Source organism: Barbus barbus (genome assembly GCF_936440315.1).
Source record: "Barbus barbus genome assembly, chromosome: 30".
Lineage (NCBI taxonomy): Eukaryota > Metazoa > Chordata > Actinopteri > Cypriniformes > Cyprinidae > Barbus > Barbus barbus.
The window spans coordinates 23,379,489-23,399,347 of NC_136758.1; the positions used below are offsets into that span (position 1 = coordinate 23,379,489).

Below are 19,859 nucleotides of genomic sequence, written 5' to 3' on the forward strand. Positions count from 1 at the left end.
TAAAATTATTTTGATGTTCAAAGAAGATTTTTATGGTTCAAGTAGGATGACGTCATTAACACTCAATATATCTGTAAACTGTAAATATACAAGTCCTACATTGCCATCCCATAAAATCTGAAACACATGCATTATGGGGGATTTCAAATTGGGGGATTTGTAAATCACCTTCCAAGGCTGTGTTCATAACAACACAAAAAGAATAGTTTTTTTAAATTTTTTTTTATTTTACACAACATAAGAACACAGCAGATGTCGTCTTTCTGTACATGTTTTTTAATGCCTTAAAACAAAGGCAAAATCAATGTCACGGAAAAGAAAACGCTTTGATTTAAAAAAAAAAATATCAATTTAATAACAGGTCCCAGTATCAAGTCCTTACATAGTTGTTTTTTCCTCTATAATATGCAGGAAATGTAATTTCCTTGAATAGAAAGGCTTTTTTGTGAAATCTCTTATGTTTCCTTCCATCCATGTAACCGACACAAAGCTTGTATCCAGTAGGAGCCCCTGGTAAGAGGACACAGGAAGGCACCAATGCTTTCCTCTTACCGTAACGCTCGGTGTGTGCAGTGAAGATGGAGGCGTGTCTCTCTCAGGTGATGGATCTTGCTCAGAGTGGCTCTCGCACCTCCCTCAAGGCAAATATCCACATTAATCCATGGGTTTCCAGAAAACATTAATAAAAAGACAGCAGAAAATATGAGTTGCGGATGGAAACAAAAGAAATGGTGCAAAACGTGCACATTCATACTATCACACACATTTATATACTATGAGCGCCTATACACACCAACCCCCACACACACACACACACGAACGCACGTACACAATGAGATGCAGGCACTCCATCTATTCTCCAGCAGTCATAAATTCACACGGTGCTCTCTAGAATCCACTCTGAACTGGAAAATGCAGTTTTCTCACTGTCTAGATTTGAGTTCGCCATTTGGACTAGCATTCCGTTCACGGACATACTCCGCTTGCAAAACACATTGCCCAGCTTCTGCGAGCCAATGTAGCAGTGATGTTTCGACAGGTTCTCGTTCAAAGAGTACCTGCGTTTAGCCCGCGCTCCTTCCACAGGCAGTGTCACATACTTGGACGAAGACGGACGAGCCCTCCTTAAAATCGGAGTGTCTTTGAAGCGGGATGGAGGGGGCGGAGGGGTTGGGACCGGCTGCTGAAGAGCGGTGGAGTTGTTGCGGTTGGTGTTTTGCGTCTCTGCGTTGAGCAGCGCCTCTACTTTGGCCTCGGCACAGGCTGCCGGGACGGGCTTTGGCGCTGGTTTGCGCTTTGGCTTTAGTGACCCTGAAGAGCCGGGAGTCGTCCAGCTTTGGCTTACCAGGGAAGTGGAGGTGGAGCAGTCTGGGATGGAGGTCTCTGAGGTGTGGGTTTGGGAATCTGGAGGCGGAGGAAGAGGCGCGGCGGAGCTCTTTTTGCACCCCTCGCCCTCCTCCAAGCTCAAAACACCTTGTTTAGACGCAGACGGCGTGACGGTACAGCCCTGGGTTTGCGCCCCATTGGTTTGCGAGTGCACGTCGGTGACCGAGGTCCCCTTGGCGGAGTCGCCGCTGTTGCACACCTTGTAGCGGATCATGAGGATGATGATGAAGATGAGGACGGAGGCAACGATTATGCCCCCGATGATGATGATCATAGTGCCACCCAAGAACTGGGATTGCATGAAGTGGCAGCGCAGATATTCGGATTCGGTGGTGAACTGCACGCAACCCACCACCCGCGTAGCCGTCAGGGAGGTTATGCCGTCGTCGTAAATGGCTAGCACGCAGAGGTCGTACTGCGTCCCGGCAGCCAGGTTATTCACCAGGAAGTTTTTACTCGTTGGGGGAATCATTCTGTTGGGAAGAAAGGAACAGTGTTAGAATAAAACATGATATGTTTCATTCATCATTAATTTATTAAACTGCCTTACACCTTTTTAGCAACCTCAAGAGTGGTACCAGTTCTTGCAAAATTTTAATTGACATCTTTTTCAGCTGAGCAGTAGCCCTGAGAGAGCAATCTCTTACATTTATGTATGGAGGACGGAAAATAAAATAAGAAAAGAAAAGAAAAGAAAAGAAAAGAAAAGAAAAGAAAAGAAGAAAAAGATTTCAGGTTATAATCTTTTCTAACATTATAAATGTATTATGCATCCTTGTTAATCAAACAGAATGAACTATTTAAAATAAAATAAAATAAATGACAATTACAAATTAAACAATACATAATTTAGAACAAAACAGAGAAAGTACAAATGTATAAATTAATTAATAATTTATTAATTGAGTAATACATTGATTATTATTAATAAAATTTATAATAACATCACATAAAAAATACAATTTAAGAAATATTTAATTTAGGGGAAAAAATGACATTACTTCAAGGGGTCCAGTGATTCTTATTTTGGTTTGTGTTCAGGAATCAAAAACGAAAATATGATTTTCATAATCTAAGCAGAGAGCAGGATAAAGAAGATCGGACGGCTCTGTACAGGAATGTGCCGGTACTAAGCTATTGATAAATATGCTAATATTCGAGTAGGATTTTCATTTGTGCATCAGGCTCAGGCACGAAGCATGCAATATTATACTATTCTGAGCATGTTACAATAAACACGTAAAATAAACTGTGATATAAGGACTATCTCTTATCTCTACCATGTTTACTCTGCTGCAGGCATATTTAATCACATAATCTAGAGAGCGCAAGTCTGAAGCAGCGGTAAATCTGCTTCGGTGCTGTATCTACAGGAAGTCCTGCTGTACCTGCAGGAGCCTGGGGTCTGCTATCACTCTCTGAACCATTCGCTTCAGACGTGAACAATAGCATCTCTTATCATCCTTCCCCACGCGCCCCACCTGTCTCCTCTGCAGCCTGGCAAACATTCAGCTCATTCAGCCGGCTGAAAGAAGCGCTCTGTGATTTCCCATGCAAACCAACTGGATTTGGAGTACAAAGGTTCTCAGTAGAAGCGGCTTCGCGCCCCAGCCGGTCAGAGCGTTTCAGTATGCTGGGTGAGAGCGGCCGCCGTCATACATACAAATGAATGAGCCGAGCATTTTAATTGCAGGGTTGTTCTGAGTAACTCAATGTGTGTTTAATGGTGTCAAGAGGCTAGTTGCTAGGGTCACGTTTCACAAAATGCCTGAAAATATTTGCATGGCTCTACTGTTTGAGTAACTACTAATTTTATGCAGTGAGACTTGAATATATCCTCCTATTTCTAGATGCTTCATTGTTAAATGTAACATCCAATTAGCTCTCTGCCGAGACTCTATTAGTGTCACTACATCTGGATAGCATAAGTTTCCTCTTTGTGGAGGAGTTTCTCGATACTAGCAGGCATTTGGCACTGCGAATGCAAAGAGGTTGAAAAGTTTACAATGCTTCTTGGCAATGACAACAAATACTGGGTAAAAAAAAAAGGACAGAGTGATTTCAATTAAAGTCTACATAATCTTGTGCAAATTAAAAGCCAAGTGTTCAGCTAAATTCGTACTTGAGCAAAAGTCAAAAGTTTCCACATTTAATTGTACTTAATATTTAATAGTAGCCTCAAGAGTGCTACTTGACTGATGAAATCAGCAGGGAATTTCTCATTAAAGTAACTTTGATGTTCAAACTGTGCAGAAGAGTCCTTTTCAGCACGGTTTTGTTGATGTTTTAGTTGTTCTTATAACATGCACTGTTTTAGATCAAAAACTCTACATTGAGGTGACTGAAAAATCATCTCAAGGCTGAATCAGTGTAAAATGTAATTGGCTCATAGGCGATTAAGCCCATTGTCCCCATCACTTTTTTGAAACATCTCACGGCATGGACTAGGGCTGTATACCTTGGAGAACCTGGCGATACGATACATACCTCGATACACAGGTCACGATTCGATACGTACCTCGATACAGAGCTGTCTCGATACGATTTGATACAATGTGACACGATTCGATACAATTCAATAAAAATACATGGGCCAGAGCCAATTAGTTAATGCTGAACACATTTACTCAACAAACAGAACTCTGCATTTTTCTTCAATTTATTGAAGACAAAAGTGCAGGGCTTGACGCTTACCTATTCCCCAAGGAGCACATGTGCTCCTAAGTCAAAAAATTTAGGAGCGCATTAAAAACATTTAGGGGCGCAATGCAAATTTTTCTAATTAGGTGTTTTAGCTTAATAAGGGGATACAAAGAAACATTTACAAGCACCATTATTTAATTTATCAGAATACAGAAAGTACACAAGGTTTTTAAATCATTTTACTTCAGACACTATTTAATAGGCTAATTATGTAATTAGTTATAATCCTATTAAACTGTGTCGGTATAAAATTTTCACAATAATCATTGAAGCTTTTGTCACGGTATATGTTTTTGTTTTTAAATCACAATATATCATTTCTAAGTGAAAAAAAGTGTTGTCGTCCTAACAGGTTAAATAACTTTATTAAAGATAATTTACTAAAAGACTTTTATAAAAAATACATAAAAATATAAAGTAAACAAGTGTTTCAAGATTAGAGTGCAAAAGATTGTTCAAATGAACGAAAGAACAATAGGTAAGTAAGTCCCATTTGTTAACATTAGTTAAAGCAGGTTAACATTAACTAAAAATGTGCAATAGCTAATTGTTGCAGTAGTTAATATTCATTAATAAAAAAATACAACTATGTTAGTTAATGTTAGCTCCATTGAATTATATTAAGACAACTTTTGATTTTATAATGTATTATTAAAAGTTGAAATTAAAATAGCATTATTAATAAATGCAGTCATTGTTTTTTTCATGTTAACTAATGGAGCTTGTGTTACTGAACAATAATAACGAATCAGTCGTTGATATATAGATAGGCCCACTGTTCTCTATTATAGATCAGTGGATGGGCCATGTTTTAGCTTAGAAAAAATGTTTGAAAATAAATAGCTCATTAAGTCTTTAAGTAAGAATTATTTGAGGCTATTGTGAAGATTAAAGCGAATATAAATATCTAAATGACTGTGAGTGTGAAACATTATTTACACAGTTTTAGGAAAGTAGCGCAGCTGATTTGTTTACTGGGTTACCGGGGTAACGGCAGCGGCAGCGCCCTCTAGTGGCGAATGTGCGTCATTCAGCGCGTCTTCACTTTAACTCGCTCCGCTTTTCTTCTCATCTGTGCTCATTTAAATTAAACCGTTGCCTTTTTAAAGTTCTAAAGTAATCATATGAGGCTGCATCGCAATTTTTCCATAAATAAACAGAATAAATTAATACGTTTGTTATAGGCTACTGTATAAGTTAGGCTGTTTTGTATTTTGTTTTGTATTCGCACTTGTGCTCCTAAATACATTTTCCAGTTCGCACACATCTATTTTTAGTCGCAAATGCGAGTGAAATGCTCGCACTGTCGAGCCCTGAAGTGCATTATAACAAAGTGCATTTTGCTTAAATATTTGCAACTTTAAGCGCTCTGATTAATTGTACACAAATTGTATTAATCTGGAAATTACCACAAGTCAACATTTAACTTTCCAAGGGTACAGTCTGAGCTCACACAAGCACAAAATCTTCTTCTTATTATTCTTAACCTCTTATTAAATCTTCTTATAATTCTTTTTTGTGACACCATGTACTGCCATAACATATTTCACTATGAAATCACTTAAATGCTACATCTTGCTTTAACATTTTCCATGAGTTTTTTTAAACTCGCGGGCGCCGCTGCGCCCCCTAATGGCTGGGCGGAGTATCGATACTAAGGGCTAGAATATCGATACTGTATCTTTTTTTATTATATCGGTATGTATCTAAGAATCGATATTTTGAGCACACCCCTAGCATGGACGCATCTAATGCAGATGAAACATTAGTTTCTGTAAAATAAGATGCGATCTGGCACTGGAATCTGTTGTTTTTGAAATCATGCTGAAAGTTCGTTGCGATGTTATTAGTGACGGAACGTTCTCTTGTGGATCGTGCACAGTCTTCACACACAAGTGCTTCAATCTATTGCTCATGACGATACGGAGACTATTTATTCATTCGGGTTAAATCACAAAACAAAATACACACAAATGTGCACTTGATATACGATGATCATCTTTGATTTTAATAAGGGGAAAAAAATTATACGAGGGCAGATTACAACCCAAAACTTCTGACTCGCTAAACGAGAATTCTACCACAAAGTTACTTAGAAATACAAAAAAAAGTCTTCAGTTTCAATACAATTCTTGAGATTAGTAAAAATTTCCCATAAAATAATAAAGCACAATTAACCTCTAAGAAATCAACACAGATTGTGATGAGCAGTGAATTATGGGCTTTGAAGATCTCAATGAATCTACATGGATTAAAGACTTTTTTATTTTATTTTATTTTTTGTTTAATTTTCTTTTGTTGTTGTTGTTGTTGTTAGAGATTGTACAAATATGAGTGGCGAAATCAAAATGAACTGTATTTATTTCCATAATGCACCTTCCTGGCCTTATTGTACATGATCATCAGTGCACCTTATTCCAAAGAAAAACTTATTCTCCATGATCTTCTATCAAAATGCTTCCCCTGTGAAATGACCTTCCTTTTTGACTGACATCACAAACCCCTCATACACCAAACTACTTAACATCCACACTGCAAGATCCAATCAATTTCTCATCCAATATTCTGTATAACTCGGAAATACATTGTACATTTCATATTGACTTACAGCTTAGAAGTGATAGTCGGAAGGTTTCAGAACTGCAAGAATCAAAATAAGAGCCATCATCATTGTGCCCATGACACTTAACCCCAGGTTTAACAGGGGATTGTCTCTGTAACAAGTTCATGGCACTTTTCTGCAGCTTTATCGCAAAAACAAATTCCACTGGCCTTGTTTTTGTGGCGAACATTTGATTATAGTCTATGTTTCACTGTAACCGGTCTGTTGCTAAATGTGTTAACTGAGAAGGGAGCACTTGATTACAGCATGGGGTATCATCCAGCTGCTTCTCTAGTAAAAAAATAGGTCGAGATGTATCTGTAGTCTTTCTGTGGGCTTCATTCTCGTCATTTGTGAAAAGAGCTTCCCACACAATGTGCTCTGTACACAAATGATGAGGTAATGGCTTTGCTTCTGCAGTGTGTCTCATTGAACAGGAATGCTCATGGCCAGTGTGTGTTATTGTAATTAGCCGACTGTGGCTCATTCATTCAAGTCTTGCCCATTGAGATAAAGTAAACCAAAAAATTGAATCTCTTTTTGATTCCCCCAAGCGAGTCTGCAAAGAACGTAATTATGAGAATGTATTAATGAGTACAGAGTATGTGAAAGGAAAAACTGTTTGACTAAAACAGATTGGCTAACATACACAATGGTGACTGAATATCATCAGCACTATAAACTACAGTGATTATTCAATTTTACACTTTAATATGCTCTTGGTAGACACTTTTGCTAATCTGAATCAAAAGGTTCATGGATTGTATGTCTACAGTCTCCCAAATGCCATGTCTCTGCATAGCAAAATCTAGGATAGAAAAATTTACAGAAAAACTATAAAAAGTATAAGTATAAAAGTATAAACACTGAAAAACTTTAAACGTGTAACATTATAGTTAGAAAAACTATCTGTAATCTAAAGCCTCAGAACGAATCACAACCAAAAAAAAGTCAAAAACACTGCACAGAGCCAAGCTGCAAAAACTAATACACAGAAAAACACCAGCATTATTCATTTAAGAGAAAATTAGAAATGGATTTCTATTCTACCATTTCACATGGACAGAAAGCAGAGCATTGATCCATCCATCCACTAGAATAACACAAACTGGTGATGGATTTTTGTGCTAATGTACTAAATATAAGGTCCTTTTTCTCAACTGGCCTCATAACACCTTGCTGTTGACTCAAAGGGCAAAAGTCAGTTCAATCATGCATCTAGACTGATTGTGTTTTTTCAACTGCCCTTTAAACCAAATCGTTCGCTCTCATCTTGTTGGTTGGTTTGAGAGTCTATTGTAAGATGGTTTCTTAAATTTCAATCTATAAACTATACTGATATATCAGCCCATTTTTTTAATATTTGTGTAAATATTATTTGCATGATAAAAATTATGATCAGAGCTGTACACATTTAATGAAATACTGATGGACTTCCTGGATGAAGTATTTATGGTGTTTACTTCACATCGCTATTCTATAAATTATGACCTAAAATGCAAATCTGAAATACTAACTTCTGAAATTCAATCTGAGATGACAGGGGTTTGAGAAGGGTCAATAAGTTTCAATGGCTGTGGCCATCTTATTTATAGATCTAAAACAATGTGATGCCAAAAGTGGAATAAGTTCGTACACACATTCTAATTCAATTCAATCCTACGTTTTACTCCTTGGTCATTTTACATTGGGGATTAGTTGTCCTTGTTATGCTAATTGTTCTTCTTGGCTTTCTTCTAAATGATGGTGGTGGAACTTGAGACAGCAAAGCCGAACAAGAAAAAAAAAAAAAAACAATAACTAAAAGCAACTGTTCGACATCCATTAAAAATGAATAAACCTCTAGCTTACTTCTAAATAATTTAGTTTTCTGGTAAACTTGGCATTGTATATTACAAATAAGTCAATTTGGATAAAAGCATCTGCTATATGCATAAATGTTAAAAATAAGTATTTCTCACCTGTAAACAAGAGAGTCATCGTATGTTCCATTATACTGAATCTGAAACATGCGTATTCCAGGTATATTCCTCTGGAAGTTAAATTTGATGAGTGCTGTGGACGAGGTGGCTTCTGCCATAACCACCCTCTTATCAGAGCTGGTCTTGGCATCGCCGGTGTGGTTGCTGCCATTTGCTCCCGCCCTTGTCGAAGTGGAGATGTCAGAAGAGCCCGGATCAGGCTCCTGGATGTTATTGGTGCTGTTGCTAATGTGTGGAAGCTTGATGATGACCAGCTCCACAGTCTGGTGGGCCTCTCCGGCGGGATTTGAGGAAATGCATGTGAAAGAGCCCGTGTCCTTTACTGTGCTTATCAGGATATCCAACGTACCGTTGTTGTAAACCAGTGTGCGTGACGAGTTTGAAACCAACTTCCCATCGGGAGATATCCAGTGAATGGCAGGTTCTGGATCTCCCCTAGCTTTGCACTTCAACGCTACCCGCTGTCCTTCCAGGACCCTCATCTCGTGAGAGTGGCGGGTGATGAGGGGCGGCTCACAGAGGAACTCCTCCTCTGGAATTGACCAGAAATAGCGTCCAGAGAGGTGCAAGGGTGTGGCACAGGTCTCCAAGTCGTCCTCGCGATTGAGCCGCCGAAGCCACAGCAGCTCACAGTTGCAGTGTAAAGGATTTCCTCCAAAGCTCAGAGCGAAAGAGGAAGGATTCAGTATACCAGACGTGGCCAGAACCTGCGCCCGCTGGAAAAGTGGATCCGGTGGAAGCTTCTGAAGCTTGTTGGAGGTCACGTCCAAGCGGTTGAGCTTCTGTAGAAGGGAAAAAGTCCCTTCAGGAATGTATTCGATCATGTTGTGGTCCAGACTAAGAGTGTGTAGGCTGGTCATCTTTTGAACAGCCTCCCAGGGGATGGTCTCCAGGTTGTTGTAGGATAAGTCCAGTTCTTCGAGGGCTAGTAAGTCATTAAAGGCTCCCATGTGGATGAGGGTCAGTTGGTTGTTGTTCAGAATCAGGTGATGCAGCTTAGACATGCCACTGAAGGTATCGTTGGCTATTCGCGTCAACCGGTTGTGGTCTAGATGCAAGGCTCGTAGGTTCTCCAAGTCCGCGAACGCATGTGGAGTGATGTAGCTTATTGTATTCCTCGACAAAGTAAGATCCACCAGCTTGGTCATGTTGGCCAAGTCTTTCCGTTTTATGCTGGTGACAAAGTTATCAGCTAGCCGGAGCTCCACGGTGTGCCTGTCGATGTTGGGCGGAACAAAGAGCAGCCCTTTTTTGGCACAGAGTGTTGCGAGGTTGGGGGATAGAACTTGACAGACGCAGCGCTTCGGACAGATCTGGGCCTTCACTGCCATTCCGATAACCAACAAGCAGACAAGCAGTTTTTCCATTGTAAATCAGGTTTTTACACCTAGGGAAAAGAGAGAGAAGTGTGTGATTAATATGCTACTGTGCCTTTGAACTACAATTTAAGCAAAGCAGGCCTTTATTCAGTTAGAGCATAATTGCATTTGTAGATGTTTATCAAACACCAGTGCTTAGCGCAGCCAGAATGCATGTGATAACAGCAGGCCACTGGTTATCCTGCAGTCATTTCAGGAAGTGTGATAAACAGTTCATCTTGCACAAACAAAACCCCATGTCAGATGTAAGAAATCAGCAGTTTAGTAACACAGCAGTAACATTCCCAAGCTCGAAATCAGTGTTGCCAGATCTCAAAAGAAAAACAAGCAACCTGCTCCGATAAAACATATCCAAAACAAGTAACTCACCAAAAATATTTTTTTTTGTCAGATCATTCTTTTGCGGGGTTAATTTCCCAAGCTTGTGCAGACTCTAAGTCAATATGTATAGTTAAAACAAACAAACAAACAAAAAAATATATATATTATTCATTATTTTGACAGCTAAAGGAGCTGAAGGTGCCCCCCCCCAAAAAAGATTAAATTATTACCTGGAAAATACTACAACAGAATTTTTTTTTCACCCAATATTAAAATATGAAAGAAACATTTTCTATGGAGGAAAACTTTCTCTGTTGTATCCTGGGACACAAACACAAACTATTCTTGTACATATTCACAGTGCAAATTATTTGCTTCTTTCACAAAGCTATATGTATATTTGCTTTCTTCTAATTACTTAAAATATACATTTATTTCACAGACCACCTACCATCACTTGCAGCTCCCTGAGGGTCTGCAGACCCCAGTGTTTTGAAAATCACTGATATAAAGTGCAGTTTGAACAGCAGGTGGGGAAATCTGACAGCTGTGATTAGTGGTTAGTCACACTTTATTGTGATATGGCAGCTAATCACTAGCTAGTCCAAACACACGACTGGAAATAAGCCTAAAATGCAACCACTTGCCCATATTTATAAGCAACTTTATATTAAAAAAAAAAAAAACAGGCCCAAAGTAGCTTATAAAAAGTGCTCATGGCAACACTGCTCAAAATAGATCGATGCAGTCTCTAAAGGAGTGTGGGTTTATTTCAGGCAAAACACATGGCTACAAACGCCATGCGCACTACAGGAACTATTTTAACACTTCAGTTTATTAGCGACAAATTAAGAACAACATTAATTCTTTCTAAACCCAATATGCTCTTTTCATCCTCGATTTCAAGGGTTTTAACACAACATCTTCCTTGTCTCACTTTCTCACACTTCTCTCGAAGGTGTGACTCATTCTTTCCTACTGTAGAGTCCTTCACTCTCCATTAGAACTGTGTGGGTGCGCAGAAGAGCTGTTTCATAATGACCGTGTGTGTGTGAACAGGAAACGCTTTTGCAAGACCCTGACCCAGTGGGGGCAACTGTATTATATTTATTATTAATTATATAATTATGCTGAGTTGAGCATGTAATGACACAATACGGGGTCTAACAACTCTGCACTCATAGAGAGTACTGCATTAAAAACAGCCATCAAAATGGTAAGAGAGGCTGACATCAGACTATGAAATCATAAAGAGACGGTCTGAGCATTAGACCTGGAATTACCCAAAGAAGCATGATCATTGATTGATTATATCATCTTTCTGTATAGTATATCTCAACTATGATCATTTGTTATTGTTTATTTACACTCATGCCATTCAATACAATGGAACTGAATAGTCATGAAGGGCTGTTACACCCCAAACCTTACAAAAAGCATAATAAAATTACAGTAAAAGAAGTCCATATGAATCATGTGCTACATTCAAAGCCTCAAAGTCATACGAAAGCTTAGAAAGGTTCCCTTCCATCACAATCAAGACATCATGCCAGGTTTGATATCAAAAAGGCCAAACATCATTGGTTTTTGTGCCTGGTCTCATGACATACAAATTTATGAAAGGGAAGAAACGTGATGAAAGAGAAAATTTACCATGAAAAATTAGCTTGTCTGTTTCATGCACATAGCATTTTACCTTCATTTATGATACCTTTATGGTGCTTTCAATATTATATTATTATACTATTACAGTATTTATTATTTACCATTAAAGTATTTATTAATATTTTGAATTGGCTTTTATTTTTATATTTTAATTTTAATTTTTGTTTAATTTATTTCTTTCAGACTTTATTCTGTCGGAGTAATTTTTGCACTTCAACCTATTTTATTAGTTAGCTGCCAAGGCAACATTTCTATTTTTTTTTTATCAATATTTACAGTTTATTTCAGCTTTATTTACAATAACAAAAAATTGTAATAGTTTTAGTCTGGTGTCAATATCCTGTCTAACATCATCTATTGTGCTTCTCTGAAGAAAGACATTCATACAGGTTTGAAACAACATGAGAGTGTGTTTATTTTTGGGCATTCCTTTGAGTGATGGAAAGATGACTTTTGAACATGGCTGGATAAGATAAAATACTCCCTCGTTCTCTCGTAAAAGACTCATCCGGTGAAACTATCTTCAGCACACAGTGAAACTTACAAGAGTACCACAGACCCGATGCTGCCGCCCAGTCACACAGCAAATGGAAAGATTGTGTTCTTTCCCACACTGCAAGTCTTCACTATTGATTTTCATTTCACCCTGTGGACAGGACGAAGCAGCGAGATTTGAGTGAGAGAAAGAGCAGGAGAAAGGAAAGAGCAAGAGAGACAGAGAAATACGATGCCTTAATGGAGAGTGATGTGTTGTGCATATGAACAACAGGGAATAGTATGTAGAGTGTATGATTCATGCCAGTGGATCTGATTCACGAGCCCTGACTCTTCACCAGTGCAGTAAAGCATAAGAGGCCTTGGCAGATGTGCATTATGTTTTGCCTCAAGATGAACTGATTTATGTGTTCAAGCCACATGGTTATGGAAGGATCAGTGTAGAAAAACTACTTTTTATACTGCTTGATGAAGTAGCAGGACACAGACCCATTTGTGTTATCTACATGGCCTGAAAACGTCTCAGGTTACGCATGTAACCATGGTTCCCTGAAGGGAACAAGACGCTGCGCCGAAAACGCTAGGGGAATGCCACCAGCGTAACCACGCTCTGAATAACGTGTGTAATCTATCCAATGTATGGGCATAGGCGGGTGATGTCACCGACCGGGAAGCTATAAAAGCACGTGCGGTGGAACCGGCGTCAGCTTCTGGGAATGAAGCAACCGCTCACAGGGATGCCGGAAGTATGGCCTCGAGACGCAGTATGGTCCCGGAAGTATGGCCTTGAGACATGCGTAACCTGAGACGTTCCCTTCCAGGAACTCGAGCTGCATCGCAAACGCTAGGGGAACGAGATGCCCACGCTGCCAGACTTCCAATAAGCTCGAATGGAGGCCTACAGAGAGCTTCTAACACCACCGCCAACCCCAGAGGCCACACCCAGAGCTTCCACAGCTCCAGGCGAGGGTGGACGATAGTGCCCCCCGCCTGTGAGAGGAGATCTCTCCTGACGGGAATCTCCCATGGAGTGCCGTCAAGGAGAGAAATCCGGTCCGAGAACCATACTCAGCCCTGCCAGAACGGGGCTACTAGTAGGAGACGGGCCCCGTCCTGGCGCACTCTCGCCAGAACTCCCGGGAGCAGAGCGATCGGGGGAAAGGCGTACAGACGAAGCCTCGGCCAAGTCTGTACCATAGCATCCAGCCCCAGTGGAGCTGGAGGAACTAGAGAGAACCAGAGTGGACATTGTGATGTCTCCTGAGTCTCAAAGAGGTCCACCTGTGCCTGGCCAAACACTCTCCATATCTGCTTCACCATCTCAGGGTGAAGCATCCATTCCCCGGGCCTCGGCCCCTGTCTCGACAGGATGTCTGCTCCCATATTGAGATAACCAGGAATGTGGATGGCTCTCAGTGAGCGAAGTCTGTCCTGGGACCACACAAGGATCTCATGTGCCAGATTGTACAAGGGGCGCGAACGCAGACCTCCCTGGTGGTTGATGTAAGAGACCACCGCTGTGTTGTCGGTGCGCACCAACACATGGTGATCTCTTAGGTCTGGGAGAAAGTGTTTGAGTGCTCGAAACACGGCCAGCATCTCCAAGCAGTTGATATGCCACGTGAGATGGCGACCACTCCACAGACCGCGGGCAGGGTGGCCATCCATGACCGCTCCCCAACCGGTGAGGGATGCGTCCGTCGCTAGCGTTACGCGGTGACAAGGAGCTCCCAGCACCGGGCCCTGAGACAAGAACCAAGGTTGTCTCCACATGTCTAAGGCACGTAGGCATCACCACGTGACCTTGATCGTGCAAAGTGGGTTTCCCCTCAGGGAGAACCCCTTGGTTCTGAGCCACCACTGTAGGGGTCTTATGTACAGCAGGCCAATAGGCATCACGTTGGACGCAGCTCCCATCAGACCCAGCAGTTTTTGAAACTGCTTGACAGTGAGTGACTGGCCTTTTCTCACTCTCTTGACTGACGAGAGGATCGACTCGATCCGAGCAGGGGACATGCGCGCCTGCAACACTCTGCTTTTGTGCCTCTCTATATGAGGAGCTGGTATGCAGCAGCCCCCTGAGCTAGAGATCGGCGAGGGAGGAACGCTGGAACGCTGACACTGGTTTACGGGCCTCATGGTACCTGTCGACGATGGAGTTGATGGCGTCGTTCAACAGGCCAAAAGGCGCAAGCGGGGCGTCCATGAGGAAGACCCTCTCTTTCTCCTTCATATCAGATAGGGTCAACCACAGATGTCTCTCCACAGCCACCATTGCTGCCATACACCTGCCGATGGCACGGTCGGTCTCTTTGGTGGAGCGGAGAGATAAATCAGCGGTTCTACGGAGCTCAGCAAAATCGTCAGGCTTGAGCTCCTCTCCCTCATCCAGCTCTTTGAGCAGGTCGGCTTGGTACGCCTGTAAAACCGCCATGGTGTGCAGACACGCACCAGGCTGTCCTGCAGCCACATACCCCTCGCCCACCAGCGCTGATGTTGTGCACAACGGCTTGGTGGGCAAGTTCGGAGCCTTCAGAGACGACGCCACGCTGGGGGACAGATAGCTCGCTCAACCCCACCACATTGCTGTAGTTATCAGAAGTGGGGATGAAGAGGTGGGCCGAGGATGGTTTTTCCCACGATCTCGACACCTCGGAAAAAACGGCAGGCTCCGTTTGTGAAGGTGGCGGCTTAGTATGCAGAAATCTCTCATCTAATTTACTCATCTGCGGTTCAGCCTGTTTCTCGGCGGCCAGCTGATGTTTAATTTGGCCACCGCGTGAGTAACCACCTCCACAAGCTCCTCATATTGGGGCGACTGAGGGTGCGACTCCTCATCGACACTCTCCACATCAACCTCCTCGAAGGCAGATAGAGGAAGTGTCGAGCCACCTCCCCGGGGGGAAGAAACCGCGGAGCGGGCTTCCGATCCCAGAGAGCGGCCACTGGATCTGGCAGGTGTGGAAGGAGATAGGGACTCTCCCAAGCAGACTACACACAGGCTGTGAGTATCCACCCCAGTGATGTAACGTTTGCAAGGGGGAACACACTGCCTGAAATGTGATCTGCTGTCGCCCAAGTGCTTAGTTTTGCAGTGCACTTTTGACATCTTGGAGCTTATAGTGCTTGTGTAAGGACAAACGACACTAAATAAGACTCATAACATGAAATGACAGACACACACACAGAGTGGTGGTTGCTGAATAACAAAAAGCTGACGCCGTTCCACCGCACATGCTTTTGTAGCTTGTCACCCACCTATGACGTCTCGCCCATCCATTGGACAGATTACACACGTGATTCAGAGCGCGGTCACGCTGGTCGCGTTCCCTTAGCGTTTTCGACGCAGCTCAAGTTACTGGAAGGGAAATTGTATATCAATCTAAAGCATGTTGTAACGGTGCTTGATCAGATAATTCCCAGTAGTTATCAGCAATTATCCAAGCCACTGTTTACCTCACTAAAGGTGACAATTCTGTTAGTTTTTTCCCCTGACAATGACAATCTTATCAAGGACATTGATTAAACCTGTTAAGTTATGACAAATATTCATAAAGAACACTAGCTAAATGTGACTAGCTAAATGTGTTCATTTATGATCCAAGCATACAACACCCAGAAATCTTCTCTTTCATCACCCTTCTTTATCATTTATGAATGCAGATTTGAGAATTACCACATTTGCATTTCCCAATTCTTTTACAAACTTAAATAGAGACAAACTACTGAACAAAAGGACTAATTATTCTGCATAGTTCATGCTTAATTAAGGGCATCTAAGTGATCAAAAATATAAAAAAAGAAATGTTTTTGGGAAAATACCAGTCTAAAAAAAAGAAAAGAAAAGGAACATTATTTCTTTGTTCTTCTTGCAATCCAGTTTGAATTAATGACTTCAGCATTTTAATTTGAAACGTTCTGATGAATGATTCACAACTTTCACATATCATAATTTCAATTTAAAAACTTTTTTCATACTTTACCAAGCACACTTTTCCAATCTGTCTTTTAGCACCACCCAAATCAACCCATTTTTCAATAACTCATTCACCTCACATATTCAACCACACAAGTGTGGTTTTCAAGTGTTGAATCAGTATAATTCTTAGCAGAATTTACAGATATCGACTGTATCCAAAATCTCATACTTGCCTACTAAATAGTAGGCGAGAAGCAGTATATGACAATAGTAATATATCTGAATTCACAAGGTATGTCCCAAGTCACGTACTTATGCAATATTCTATGCCGTTCTGTAGAATAAATAGTGAAGTGTGTTCACACTGAAAATTCCAACAAGGAAAAGTGCCTGGATGTTGCACCTAAATAGCCAAAAAAAAAATAAAATAAAAATAAGAACAACGTGTGGAATATTGGACACTTCATGCACTCAACTGTCGCAGCTTTAATTACATAGCAGAGGGGGAGGGGCTATCAGGTTCCAATGATAAATGACAAAATAACTTTATTTAATTTATACACTACACGGTCGAATGCCTAAGTGCATGGTGTATAAGCACATACTGTATAGTGCGTCATTTAGGACATGGCTACAGTCTTCATAAAACAGTAGGTAAAATGTACCTGGATTGCGTATTATTTCTAGACAGATTCTCAAGTGCGCATTTGATGGACACTTTACTATTCTATGAGGCTACAGAAGAGGATTTGTGAATGGCAGTGAAGTGACGCAGCTGACTCTATCTGCTACATGTAGTAGCAGACTGACACTATGATGGATGCAGTACATCTGGATTACATTCGTACTTCACACAGTCATACTATATAAAACATACATTTTAATAGTCACAAACCAATTACCGACTCAAAGGAAGTGGCTACTTGGATATTATGTGATTTTTGATGCAACCATGTTTTCACATTTTGCATATGCTGATGACTTTTATTTTGGAGTTGATTTCAGGCTTATAAATAGAATACTACCATGCTGCATACTGCTGAAATATGCATACTGTGCACAGTATGCACATTTTCTGTATGCATAGAATACCCAGGTGACCCATTACATTTGCAACTGTGTGGAATACTACATCCCAAAATGCATCAGTGTAATGGATGAATCAGTGGTAATATCAGATGTGATGCACGTCTTTCTTGACTCATTCTATCAGAATGCTAAATGTTAAGACATGTTTACACAAAAAACTGCAAATAAACTGTCTATTGTTTACAAGAATTTAAGAGCTAACAATATAGAATTCTAAGATTATAGAATTGTAAGCCTGAACACTGTTTGAAGATGTATATTAATCTGAACTTGTTTGGCTAAATAAACCATGCATGGGATCTGGTATAATCTTCAATCTAATGAAACAACATCTGCAATCCCTCCCAAAATCCAAGCTCTGGACCTAAACGCATCCTGATATAAAAATATCACTGATTCCATTAAAATCCTCTCTAGTCTGTCTAAATATACCAAAGAAAAAGCCACTTTGTATTATTCCAAATGACAAGTGACCACACTGAATAATCATGTAGATTATATATGCACAACAAGCACTCATGAAAAGCATAATGATAGCTACTGTGATGAGGAAGCTGAAGAGTGCTGTCAGTCACTTTGACTGGAAGCAATTGCCGTGCACTTCACTGTGAAGAGCAGCCCCAAGACAAACACTCGCTAATCAAGCATGTCTGAGAGAGTATGGATGTTTCACCCCACCACAGCCCTTAATGAAGTGAGGTGCTCGATTAAACCATAACACGTACGCCATGCAGCTCCTCTGTGGTTCTTTATGCAGGGGTGTGAATCCGCCACAGTCCTGAGATGGGAAAATTTACAAACAATGATACATTTCTGCATTTTAAATAGATAAATGCAATCATTCAGACTGTTTTGTGGGGCAGGAGAATACTATAAAATGTACAGTAAATTGTAAATTAAATCTGATATTATTCTGATATATTAATATTCATGACTTCTAATTATTATAATATGATTATACAATATAATCTAATTTTATGATCAAGGAGTGAACGACAAGAAAAAACAAAATGTAATAATCCATTTATGACGTGTTATTTTTTTTCTAATATTTTTAGGTGTACAATAATGCTTATGCTGCTTGATATTGCAAAGTGGTAGCCTATTTCTTATAATGTTTTAACTTTGACTTTTTATCTCAAAATTCTGACCTTTTTCTATCTATCTATCTATCGATCTATCTATCTATCTATCTATCTATCTATCTATCTATCTATCTATCTATCTATCTATCTATCTATCTATCTATCTATCTATCTATCTATCTATCTATCTATCTATCTATCTATCTATCTATCTATCTATCCATCCCATTGCAGAAACAAGCTTCTGCATGCAGGAATCATGTATGTGTATTTTGTTTGTAACAACTGTGTGTTGACCTGAGAGAGACAGAGAGAATGAGAAAGACATGATGTACAGAATCCCATGATTATCATGCATCATTCAAATGATAAAACATAAAAACTGCTCCATAATTTATATTGGTCATATTTTGTACACAATGCACACATGCATTTTTAAACGTCCTAAAAGGAGATGTTTTCCTCACTGAAAATATTATCATAAATATTTAAGACATGTCAACACAGCAGAGATGCAGATCAGGATAAGGGGAAAGAGAGAGAGAAAGAGAGAGAGAGAGAGAGAGAGAGAGAGAGATAGAGAGAGAGAGAGTGAGAGAGAGAGAGAGAGAGAGAAGGAGAAAGATGTCAAACTCATTCTGCAAAACTCTCACCAGATTTGGTGCTGTGAGGGTGTCAGGGTTTAACTAGTTAACCCTGCTGGTAGATGACATAACTGCAGTCAAGAAGCATTTTCTCCATTGACAGATATTCAAAAGTAGCCATGTACTCTTACGAAATGTATCTACAAATCACAAATATTTCTTTATAATAAAGAATATTTTGTCAGTGTCGTTTCTGATTTTTTCTGATTAAGTAGGTATTGAATATCTGTATAGAGGTATAACAGACCTCTTTGGTTGAATCCACAATTACAGTATAATTATGGATGGACTAATGGATGATATCAAATTCTTCCAATATATTTGAAATAATCTGAATTGGTTTTTCCAAAAACTAAACTAAAATCCATTTAAAGTTGATAGTTCACCTAAAAATGAAAATCCTGTCATCATTTACTCGCCCTCAAGTTATTCCAAATCCGTATGAGCTTCTGGTTACACTTTACTTTAAGGTGTCCTTGTTACAGTGTAATTGTACATTTGAGTACCGAGTAATATTAATTAACTACATGTACTTACTATATGGTTAGGGTTAGGATTAGGGTTACTTGCATGTAATTATGCATAGGTT

At 40.1% G+C, this 19,859-nt stretch overlaps 1 protein-coding gene across 1 annotated transcript in view; it reads right to left on the bottom strand.

Annotated features, from left to right (window-relative positions):
- Positions 1–230: 230 nt before the first annotated feature.
- The window catches only part of LOC306850525 (leucine-rich repeat and fibronectin type-III domain-containing protein 5-like), a 46,935-nt gene continuing 27,306 nt past the window's right edge, over positions 231–19,859 (bottom strand). Inside the window, exons 2-3 of the mRNA XM_079386198.1 lie at positions 8,653–10,060; positions 231–1,859 (exon numbers count right to left, since the gene is read on the bottom strand). Coding sequence (XP_079242324.1) covers positions 875–1,859; positions 8,653–10,040 — 2,373 coding nt within the window. The 5' untranslated portion in view covers positions 10,041–10,060 and the 3' untranslated portion in view covers positions 231–874. The remainder of the gene's footprint in view (positions 1,860–8,652; positions 10,061–19,859) is intronic.